The sequence below is a fragment of the Condylostylus longicornis genome, unplaced genomic scaffold (assembly GCF_029603195.1).
Source record: "Condylostylus longicornis isolate FDR11 unplaced genomic scaffold, ASM2960319v2 ptg000768l, whole genome shotgun sequence".
NCBI classification, from domain to species: Eukaryota; Metazoa; Arthropoda; class Insecta; order Diptera; family Dolichopodidae; genus Condylostylus; species Condylostylus longicornis.
Genome location: NW_026578714.1, coordinates 5,773 through 17,715, shown reverse-complemented (window position 1 = coordinate 17,715; position 11,943 = coordinate 5,773). Strand labels below are relative to the sequence as shown.

Sequence of the window (11,943 nt, the reverse complement as noted above, 5' to 3'; positions counted from 1 at the left end):
CGCAAGCACAAAACGCTTTTTCCACAAGCGTAATGAGACACTTGAGTTGGAAGACTCTTCGGTTCAACCCATTGTGGAACAACATATCTGTTATCAAACAGAAGTTCTGGTCTCAGGGGCCCAGGTCAATCTTACTAGCCAAGACATGGAAAGCGCAGCCTTACTTGAAGCCACATTCCTCACATGCCTCACGCTCCAATTTGAAGAAATACCCACCGACCGGATAACGACTCTCTTTCACTCGTCCCAGCGACCGCGTTGACTTCTCCACAAGCATTCGACGTGAGGCATCGTATTTGTGTGTTTGACCGGAGAGAATAAACGCGTGTGTGGCAATTCGAAAGACGGAGTAAAATCCTTGACCTTTCTCGCCAATAAACTCGCAATCCTTATCCGATTTCGTCGACTCGCGGGCTTTCACGATCGCCTCCACATCTCGATTCGTCCACCCTGGTTCGTTGTACGACTGAAAGAGACCAACAAATCACCAAAACTGAAGCAATCCGAGACGCACAAGCAACAACACTCCCCCAGTTGCACGATTTTCAGAAGTTCTTTTTTTCTTCGGTTTTGTTTGTTCCTCTTCATTAAAAGGATCGTTGCGACTCAAAACAAGAGCGAGCTCGGTTTTCTCATTCGTGCGCACGAGACGAGACTGTGCGTCGGAAACATTCTGACAAACATAAATAGCTTGTTAATACAAACTCACTTTCGACTTACCTGCATGAGTTCGCAAATGAAATGAAACGGTGAAGCATGCGCAACCATGGCAAGTTTCGCAATCGCCTGATTTGAATTTTCTGCATGGACCAAATTTTTGCTTCTTTGGCTTCCAATTCCAAACAACTTGTGGCGGATTGCGTTGATGTGTCTCTGTGGGGTATCGCCTTCATCATAGCAAGCGCTGGGCTGTTGCAGCTTGTCTGACGTTTGTGAAGCCATATGTGTTTCGGCAGGTATTGATACCTGGGTACAGTTCTGAATACAAAGCTCGAATCAAAAGGGCCACAAAAATAAAAATCTGTTATGATTGCTCAGCAGCCTTTTGTGCAACACTCGGAACGGGCTTCACGTTCGAAGGGAGTTCTTCGAAGATGATGTTGTGGTTTGTGTAGATGCAAAGATCTGCAGAAAAAGAGTATAAATTGGAATGGGGGATCCACGCACCTCCTGCTATATTCATGGCTTTCTCAGCAATAGCCCTTGCACTCATCTCTGTATTTTGATACAATGCCCGCGCAGCAGCTGAACGAGATAGATGCTCAATCGTTGCTTCAACTTGACCCACCAACTGCATAAGCGCTTCCACTACCCACTCCTATAATTCCGTCATGGCTCTCTAAAACGTCTCCATTGCCTGTTACTTCTAACGAAAGGGTCTCATCCGCCACAACCATAACCGCCTGGACAAGCTCTAGATCATTCCACTCAGCCACCAAATCAGTACCTCTAAATTTTTCAAATAACGATCAGTACGCCACATTTTCGCCAACTCCACGCAGGCACGTAGAAGCTGTCCGGGGTGCTCGTCAAGCTTCCCTTCCAGACGCTCCAAGAGCGTGAATGCGTCCGCGGTCGTGCCTGAGCCATTCTTTTTCTTGGGACACGTGGGACACTGCTACTCACCGGCAAATCCAGTAATGACCTTCCCTATAAACACATGATCAGAAGCGTATCACTCAGCTCTAAAGCTTACCTTCTCTCATGACCCTCAACTTCTTGGCATTTGGTTTCATAATCATGTGGTTTTGGGTCACCTGCCCGTCTCCCGCTAGCACCTACAAATCTCACCAAGTTTGTCATTTATGTTCATGTTTTCCTACCACTTTATCCCCTCTTCGGATACACAATATTGTCGTGCCATACCGCTTATATGGACTATGAGTGTCACTAGAATATGGTCGTGCGAAAGATGGCAGGGAATACAATTGATTGGTGTTAAAAATCGGTTTCCAAGCACTTCGAGCTGAAGCTTGCCGTCCCAAAGGAATCATATACTTGGAGCGAAAACAGATTTGAGGTAAAATTTGATGAGATTTTCGGACATTGAGGCACAGGAGGGAAACAGTCACGACAGAAAGAAGAATTCTTCACATTTCCACATCTTTTGTTTCCTCAACTTGAATCGTCACACTTTCATCTTGGGGACAATCTTCCTCGGTCGCAGTAGAGGCTGAGAAAGAGAGAAGTCATAGTTAGCCGCCATTTTGAGCACGTCAGCAGCCATCTTGTGAATGATGGTTAAAGTGTTCACGGGATACCATAGAAGTGTACCCACCTTTCTGTTGCGCTGGAGGAATCGGCGGATCCGCAATTTTCTTGTACGTGGGTTGTTCCTCTACGGTATAAAGTTGTTGTATAGAGTTCATGATGCGTGTCAGTTCTTCTTTTTCCACTTGAAATCCTTTATACCACTCAACATCCTGCAGAATCAATACGATTGATGTCCAAGTATGTCACCATCGTCACATACCACGTCACTGATTTTCCCATTCTCAGAGATGGTTTCTAGTGCGACTGTTGGAAGCTGGATTCCATAATCTCTACAAGCCATTGCTATCGCTGCCGCTGCAATAGATGAGGGCTGAACTGAACAGCACAAGGACGTCCGCAAGCTGCAGAGAAACAACAGTAAGTTTCGACAAATCAACAATCCCACCTATCGTTCAAATATCCCCAGGCTCTTTGGCAAATCTTTGATTTGTGTTCCTTTGACGGTTAAAACGTTGTCTCCAAACAAAACGTGAATAAATTGAAGAATATAGCGGTGGGGATGCACCAATGTTTGAGAAATCATAAATCCCGTTTCGCGCAAAATATGACGCTCCACCCGGTGGATGTTTGTTTTGAGGTGCTTGAATTCCTGAAGGTGTCAAAAGATTAAGAATACAAACAGTGAACCGTTGACGTTTTCACTCCAAACATTCATCGGTCAATGAGTCGTTACCTTGGAATTCACATCAGGGAGTTCAAGTTCGCTTTCTAAGCTGTTAAGTATCGCTGATAACTGATCAAGTTGACGAGAAGGAACATTCTCGTTTCTATTTTCTGCATCAGCTGTTGGACTTGCGCTCATTTCCTTTTTTCTAAGTGTTTCCACGCAATGATCCTTTTTCTCAACCCAATCAAGAAAAAGGAACACATAAACCACATCGCGAATTCTTCGTGGAGTTTCACTGAGTTTGCATCCAAGATAAACCGCTCCAGCCGCGACAAGCTGCGAGTGAAAATACGCGATTGTCAAAAGTCTCAAGAGCTATAAGGACGCGCAATTGATTCAATCGCGGCTCACCTTCACATCAAACTCCTTCATCGACCGTCTGAAGTAGAATCGGTGAAAAATCGTCTGGGCGCTCGCGGAAGTCTCGGCAGGAACGCGCAGCAAGATGGATGCCTTCTGGATCCATTGACAGCAATAGGAACGCTGTCCACTTTCTTCCCCTAGTGTGAAGGAGCCATCTGTCACGGAAGGAGGCTTGCAGTCAACCAAGCGGACGCACCCGCTGGCCATTTGCGAAGTTCTGGTCCAGGTGTCAACAGATTGTCCTGTTTCTAGCTGCCTGTGTCGCTTGGGTGATGTGCATAATCTCTGAAAGGCATTTATGACCTTTCATCAGAAGAACAGGGATCGAAGACAGTCGGGTCAACAAAACAGAATTAACCGCATATCACCTCCTGCTACGTTAAAGAAGAAAGGACGATCAAATTGAACATCACGACGTTACAGAAGACGGTTCCTTAATTCTTCAAGCTTCTTCATAATTTCTAATGGAGTTCTTGATACTTCCTGTGCTACCGATTTTTGTTGCTGTGGAGGGAGATTTTGAAATTGTTCGCATAGGTCTCCATCAATCACGCTCTGCCAAGAGACCAAGAATAAAAATGACATGACTACAAAATCGCACCTTGCACGGGGTGTAATATGACCGAAATGTCACATGCTCACGACCGCATAAAGGCGGCAGGGCAGATCGCATAGACATCTCTAGATGCTGAAGAAGATCCGTCTGGCAAAAGCAGAGTTACAACCACACAAACAACCGAGCGAACCTCGTCTTTGGTCAGCAGAGGGAGGAATGCTCCAATGGAGCCTAAGACTGTGGAGTAAACCACCGCCTCAGCACCACCCGGAGTTAACGTTGCTTTTTGTAAAGCTGTTAGAGTCTCGCCGACATGGAAATTGGAGACATATTCAAACTGAAATAGCGAATCAGTATGGACGCCAATGAGGTTTCGACTGACCTTTGGACACTCAGTGGTCAGGTACGGAGTGTCCCCCCTCAGCCTCAATGTGGTATATCCCCCCAACCCTCCAGCATCAATTTCTTTAACAGAGTCAGAAACCTGCGATCCACTCATGAATCACCCATTCAACTTGAATCACTCACTCGCGCAACCACCAGAGAATCAAACTTATCACCTCCAACAACTGTATGATAATCGAGAACTTCCCCACACGTAAGCCAATGAGGTCGGGACTCCTCAGATATCACTACAACAATAAACAGATATAAAGATGATAGAAAGACCTCAGATATCAACAGAAACATATAAAGACAATAGAAAGACCTCTGATATCAATAGAAAGATATAAAGATAATACGAGTGATGCTGATCGGAGAGTATCCATCTCATAATACACAGTATCCTACCGTGCAACGCATTCTCGGATGAGCGATATTTCAGCACCATGAACCCTTCGCGCACGTCCCCCGCAAAGATACGATCTTTCACAACACGGAGCCATATGACTGCTTCAGGAATCGCCTATTAGAAACAACAACTCATTCAAAACCGCATTCTATTCAAAACTTCGGAAATATGACTTCGTCTTACTCTGAATTCGCATTTTTTCAGTAACCGTCTTCTTCCCAGCGAATAGATTCGTATTTTTTTGCCGAGAGATACAATCAATCTTCCATCCCAAGCGCATAGAGCAAGAGGAGCGGATTCAACTGGAGTCTAAGACGAGAAGATCCATAATGTATGACTGCTCTGTCACTTTGTCTATCAATTCCGGACAGAAACGTACCGAGTGGATCAAATGGAGCTTGTAGTCCGAATTATAAGCGAAGACTTTGATGCTTGCCTTGGGACAATTCCTTGGTCTGAGTGTCATGTTATAGGCTGTTCCAACGACCAAACACGGAGAATCGAATTCCCAAAACCGACATGCAACAGAGCAGAAGGCCGCTTCATCCACATCCAATGAATATTTACAAATCGTTTTCGACTGAAAACAGATATAGATCTTCAAGGAAAATAACAGTGTGGACAACTCACTGTAAGTGGGTGAACCACCCGGACGCAGGATCCCCATTTCCCAGGACCCGCACGGAATGTCCCAACTTGCTCCTCTGGAATATCAGCTTCCGCTTCACCGCCCTCATCCGTCTCCTTAGCATCTTCCTGCAATTCCAAACACGCATTGTCACACACAGAACTTCACTTCATGGAATTTCAATTCATACTTTAATTTCCATGTCATCCGATTCATCTTTCGCTTCGTCCGCTTCGGTCATATCGATTCGTTTTAATGCAGACGCGATCTCTTTCCTTGTTGCTTCATCGTAAACACCATGGTCCGCTTCGACCACCGCTAATACTGCTTGATTGGGAGGAATAGGGCTTTCTGGGGGTCCCAGACCTGGAGGGAAGCGAACAATGACTCAGAGCCGAAGTCGACTCTACTGACTTGCTGCTAACATTCCGTCCATTGCTTGGGACGGTGGTGGAAGAACGCAAAGCTTCCTGGGAGTATAACTGAGGGGGATAGTAGTTTGCGAGAAAGCACCCGATATGGCACTGCATTGAAAAATTCTTAAATCGCGACCAGACACCGCAACAAAGCCATCGGGACACTGAAAACGATGAGAAGGGAAAATTTGAGTGCATTCAAATCAATAGACATCCTTATTACCAAACATGCAGGGATATTTTTGTGCATTTACTCATTCGTGTTTTAGGCTGATGAAGATTACCTGTTCAGAAGAGAATGAGGATACAAATTCCAACTTCCCATAATGAAGCGGGGCGCATTGTACACGATTCTGGCAGGAAGGATTAGATGAGAAGGACGCTACGAGGGAGAACTCACTTGGCTTGAATAATGGCACAACCAGGGACGTGTAGAGAGCGCAATCATTGCTGTTGAAGCGCCTGAACCGGAAAGCTTTCCCAAGTTCACTCGATGCAACTGGATTGGGGACGGCCCTAAAAATCGAGTTCTTTGATCTGTTAGCTCGCCAGTTACACGATCCACTGTTGCACGTAGAAGAACACCAGTTTCCAATCCAACATATAGATACAACTGCGATACAGCAACACCTGAAGAATCCTGGGGGAACAGAAATTTGACAACCATGCGGCAGAATACAGTGCTGCTTCCGCAAGCCAGCTGGTTCACCTACCTTCGTCTCAAACTGCCACAAACAAACACTTCCGGCATGGGCGTCATTTGGGACTCCCATCAGTGCAAGTTGTCTCAGTTCAGCTTCAGGATCGAGATCAAAGATTCTTACAGTGTTGTCCAAACCAGTAATTGCCTGTTACAATGATTTATCATCGTCTGATCCACACCACGCTTACCAAAAAGGACGCTCGTGTTCTTCCCGTTGGAGTCGGTTGAACAGAAAGCGCTGTGATCTCATAATCGACTGTTTTGCGACTCATTTCGGTTAATGTGTGTGACTCATCGATCTCAAATGAAACAACTTCCCCTCCCGTCATTGCAATGCAGATCTACAAAAGGATACCACTTTAATAAAATCAAACTAGAGACCGCTTTGAAGAAGAGCAGTCCGTCCCCAGCAACCGGTTCAACTTGTTTCTTACCTGTCTAGCGTTTGACGTCGCAGCGATGATTCGACGTCCTTGCGACGTTCTCCACTCGTTCACTCTTTTTCCTGTTTGTAAATGCCTGATCCCGTTTTCATGAACCTAAAAGACAAACGGAGGATAAAGACAAAGCGTACTCCATACGACCGTCCCACCTGAATGTGGGAATCATCGATCATCAGTGCAACTTGAAGAGAGGAAACATTTTGCAGAAAGTTTGTATCAGAGACTTCAGCAACATTTTCACCAATTGACAAAATCAACGTGGTATCTGGGAATGTGACAATGATGAATCCATCATGCAACGACTCGTTCGTTTCCTTCAAAGTCCAAACAGCCAAGGGAGTCCCGGGAAGCTCATTGTCTGCAAGTTCCTCGACGGACAATCCGTGCTGAATGACGCGGAGAGACGAACGAGGTCCCCGTCCACAGGCAGCGAAAATCTGCGGATGGCCTTCGCCAAGCGCGTCCAAAATCTGAAAAATCAAATCGAATAACAAAATGGGTTGATGCTCTCACTTTCATGTCTGTAATTGGACTTAAACTGTTCATTTGTTCGACGAGAGTTAAATTTTTTAAGGACCTCAATTTAAAAGCAACTGTGCAATCAGCGCCACTTGGATGGTTGGATGTACAAAGTGGATCAGTTGGATCTCCACCAATGCCAGTGAATTGATACAACAGACTGAGGAGACGGAATTGGCAACATGTGGGATCCCACGAAGGACACTCACTGATTCCCAAATTCAGCGGCTACAAATAAATAGCCAGATCGGAGAACACACATGGCGTTCGCAACAGGAATTGAATCCAAGTAGCGAACGACGACCTCAACAACAACTCTCCTTTCTCCCTGTTCTTCGTGAGTCAGTTCAATCTGAAACAATATTATGAGGAGGCACGAATAAGAGCGAAGACTCACTTTGTAGAGATCCCCGTAGTCTGTTTGAATTAGGAAGAAGAAAAAATTGCGTAACTTGTGCATGGCGAAGCAAGAGACAACCATCTTGGCATCTTGAGCCATTTCTAGACGTCGAGGAATTGCACAAGCCACGTCGGGATGATCTGGAAAATCTTGCATCGTCAGACGAAAGATGGATAAGGAATACCTGGCCTTTTGTAGACGACAAAGTTTTCACAACAGACAAGAACGCCACTTGGTCCGGGATCTTGTCCAGATCCGCCCGGAACGGGAATCAAAAGATGCGCTGAGTCGTCGCATGGCAGCGTGCACTAGAAAATGAGAAGTCTGGCAACAGAACGAAGAGCGACACCCACTTTCTTGATCACATGGTTGAGTCCCAAATCCATTTCCCAAAATGAAACTCCCTTAGGCGGTCTTTCGAATTCCCCGTCCGTCGCCTTGGACGGTTTATCTGCCGCTTCATAATTTTGCTCAATAGAAGCAAAAACAGGATTTTCAAATCCGACGTCGATTCCGGTAATTCCAAAACAAATTTGATGTGATTTGTGCGCTTCTAATGGAGAACTGAAAAAAGAGAGAAATGATGATTGTGATAAATGATGATTGTGATAAAATGATGCAACAATCGCAAGTTGATCATTTGAATCATATCTTCCAATCAATCAAATCTTCCAATCAAAGCAATTACCTAATCGTCAAATTACTAGACGCGTCGCGGTTAAGAACATAAACAAATTTAGATCTTTCAATCGCTCCAATCATCACAGCACGCCCTTTAGGGTCCGCAGCTAGATATTGGCCCGGAACGACTCGTCTCACGCCGGACTTTCCGAAGGTCTCCTGGTGGACTTTGTCGAAACAATTCTTGGTTGAGTTGAACTCTAATACGACGATCCGTCCGCTGTCAGACCCAACAACAAGATAGTCTTTGGGACTTCCTGTCAGTCGAAATGTTGTGATTGATCGGATTATCCCAAAAACATCTGAACTCCAGATTGATCTCAATTTACGGTCTTCAAGTCGAACAAGTTCCAACACCCGGCCTCGAGCCAAAACAACTTCATGGACTCTCGGCCCAGAGAAGTTGCCCTGAATGGCATGCGTCGCTGCGGTTGGCTTCTGAAGCGTTAGACTGTAAAGTTGCATCCTTATATGATTTATGGTAGATTCGTCCGTCGATATCAGAAATCCTAATAAGAGTTTGGATTAGGAATCCACTCAAGCATAAGATCGACGTTGGACCTCTTTGTCAACTCTAACTATTTAACAGTTTGAGTTAACATTGTTAACGAGCGGCTTAGCGGTGATATGGAGCGTTGCCTGTGTTCGAATCTGCGTTGGGACGAGGTTCAATAACTGAGACTAGTTTTCTCACTCTCTGCCATCCTCACGACAAGCGACTCTCAATATCAAACATGGAGAGATAAAGCTCAGAACCAGAAGACTGCATACTTGTGGCTGTTTCTCCTGAGCATATGACTTGCATGAACGATTTGTCGTCAAATGTATCATGCTTGTGTGTGGATTGACGGGATCGCGCTATTAGCTCCACGATTTTGTATAATGGGGAATGAAAGGTCGGTTGGACATTTGAATTCACGAGCCTCTTTCTTCAAACGAGGTGGAGATCGCGGCAGACTGGCGTGTCACTAAGCGCCACATTTAATACTATGGATGATCGTGGCGTCCATAATCCCTTACCATTAATTTGCACTTCTCTCACGTCTGTCTCATGACTGCTTTCATTGATGCTTTGTATCATAAAGAGTTGTCGTTGGAAGGTGCCACTTCGGGCTGACTTGACGAATATCATGTTTCTTCCAAACAATAAAGAATTTGTCTATTTGAATTTGGATTCTTTTTGTTCCAAGTTCTCACACTCCCCTGGTCTTTGAAGCAAAAAAGGAATTCCTTTTTTTATTCTTTCTGTTTTTTCCATGGGAATGTGATCAGGTAAATGATGCGCACAGAAGACACCGAGGAGGTGACCAGCAGGAGGAGCTTGGATAAGAGCTTTCGGGATACTTATCTCAGAGATAGACCTGCAAAGCCGCGCACATGTCAGATCAAGCGTTCATGCCATAATGTCCTGGTGATGAATGGTGTTGCAATCAAGGTCGTCCCTCTAACCACGACAACAAGGCAAAAAAGGCCCTTGGCCGACATACATCACAAATCGTGAAATACATGATGCAATTAGCCGGGAATCCCTATTTCAAACTACTATTCTCGTAGATTGGTACGCGTAGCACAGGCTAACTGTCGCTCATGTTGCCGATCAGATTTGCAAGAATTTCTAATCCTACTATGGAAGCTTTCGCAAAATCTCTGGCTTATCCATCCGCTCTCAGAGAGTTCTTCAGAGCGTTTTTCTAACTGAAATTTTGACACTAATCACGGAGTTTGCCACAGCACTGTCGGACCGTTTCAACATCACCAATCTCGGACCCCGCCAAACGTTTCATCGGCCTTGACATCTCCTACGACAGAAATCTAGGAAAGTTGCATCTATCTCAAGGTTCATACATCAATCGAATGCTTTTCAAATTCGGTTTCCAGGATGTAAATCCTGCCGCTATCCCAATGTCACCAGGAGCTCTAGTCGACTCCTCAGCCTCCGCAACAGATCAGCCATATCGCTCACTCATCGGTTCCCTCATTTTCCTTTACAACTGTTCGCGACCAGACATTGGCTATTCCACTATACGAATGGCGCAGTTCTGCAACGTCTTCAACTCGTCACATTGGAATACAGCAATACACATTCTCAAATATTTGAAATCCACCATCCATCATGGTATTCTTTATTCATCAGAGTCAGCAACTCCACTCTCAGCTCCTGTTGGATATTGTGATGCTTCACTGGGCGATCCGCAAAAAGACTGCTTGCAAGTCTCAACGTCGGGCTACTGCTTCTTTTTATGGGGTGGATGCATCTCGCGGAAATTTTCAAAACAGAAGTAGCCCTTTCATCGGCTGAAGCTGAATATGTCGCCGCGAAGGCAGATGGATTGTACAAATTTTAGAACAGCTGTGGCTGCTTCCAGCAAAAACGTGTTTCACCCTCAGAGGTGATGCGCAATCCGCCTTGCGCGCTGCAAACAACCCCACCGACTTCTCCCGACTGGGAAAAAGTCTCAACAGAGAATAATATCGCCGACATCTTGACAAAAGCGCTTCCCCGTCAACAATTTGAAATTCTTCGATCGGCGCTTTCTATCTGTCCGTCAGATCCGTGAAGTTTGCCTCACAGGGGCATGTTAGAGTTGACCCTAACTTCACGTTTTATTAACTAGTTGTCCGTACACTTTTCTATTTTTAATCTGAACATCAAACTCCCCCACTTTCGAACTCGTCACAGGTTGGACGGTAATGGTTGGACTGGTGAAGTGTAAAAGGTTCGACAGTTAGATACGAAGGATTGTTTGTCGATTGCTCGCTTGGTGCAGATTGTTGATTGATCTTGAATTGTTGACTAATTTCATTCAGTATAATTGATGGATCTTCTCACTCAGTGTAAATTGTTGATAGATCTCAGTGTATTGATCCTGATAAGGTTAATGACAAAATAAGTTCAGTTTTGGTCTGCAATGTTTTCAATTAGGAAAAATGTATACCAATTGCCTGTTAACAGATCTCACTTAGTGTAAATTGATGGATCTCACTCAGTGGTGTAAATTGTTGATGGATCTCACTCAGTGGTGTAAATTGTTGATGGATCTCACTCAGTGGTGTAAATTGTTGATGGATCTCACTCAGTGGTGTAAATTGTTGATGGATCTCACTCAGTGGTGTAAATTGTTGATGGATCTCACTCAGTGGTGTAAATTGTTGATGCAGGGAATAAAGAGGAGGTCTAGCAATATCACTCATAAGGCTTACAACATCGTCCATCCAATTTGATTGAAGGATGACAAAATAATGGGAATTGGGACACGATGTTTGTCACCAACAGAAATTAGTCATTCTAGTGAGTGAATCGGCAAATTCTCAATGGAGTCACATCTCAGATAAGACACGCATTCATCGCTTGGATCGCTTGGACTAACCGATTTAATTAAGACACGCATTCATCGCTTGGACTAACCGATTTAATTAAGACACGCATTCATCGCTTGGACTAACCGATTTAATTAAGACACGCATTCATCGCTTGGACTAACCGATTTAATTAAGACACG

At 44.8% G+C, this 11,943-nt stretch overlaps 1 protein-coding gene across 1 annotated transcript; it reads right to left on the bottom strand.

Moving 5' to 3' along the window:
• Positions 1-3,721: 3,721 nt before the first annotated feature.
• LOC129618223 (splicing factor 3B subunit 3-like) lies at positions 3,722-11,635 on the bottom strand. Its single transcript, XM_055533027.1, has 24 exons — positions 11,548-11,635; positions 8,451-8,952; positions 8,116-8,326; positions 7,947-8,070; positions 7,760-7,902; positions 7,572-7,714; positions 7,357-7,522; positions 6,993-7,313; positions 6,835-6,939; positions 6,589-6,741; positions 6,411-6,545; positions 6,098-6,337; positions 5,982-6,050; positions 5,696-5,861; positions 5,472-5,647; positions 5,284-5,397; positions 5,033-5,233; positions 4,837-4,962; positions 4,653-4,767; positions 4,389-4,492; positions 4,243-4,344; positions 4,051-4,197; positions 3,906-4,007; positions 3,722-3,859 (listed from the first exon to the last, which is right to left on the bottom strand). The coding sequence occupies exons 1-24, from the start codon at positions 11,633-11,635 to the stop codon at positions 3,722-3,724; spliced, it is 3,891 nt and encodes a 1,296-aa protein (XP_055389002.1).
• Between the last annotated feature and the right edge of the window lie 308 nt (positions 11,636-11,943).

Coding starts and splice junctions, on each gene's coding strand:
- LOC129618223 (XM_055533027.1), bottom strand. CDS start 11,635: ATGAGTGATATTGCTAGACCTCCTCTTTATTCCCTGCATCAACAATTT. Junction 6,546..6,588: donor GAACACGAGCGTCCTTTTTG/GTAAGCGTGGTG, acceptor TCATTGTAACAG/GCAATTACTGGTTTGGACAA. Junction 5,862..5,981: donor CCTCATTCTCTTCTGAACAG/GTAATCTTCATC, acceptor CATCGTTTTCAG/TGTCCCGATGGCTTTGTTGC.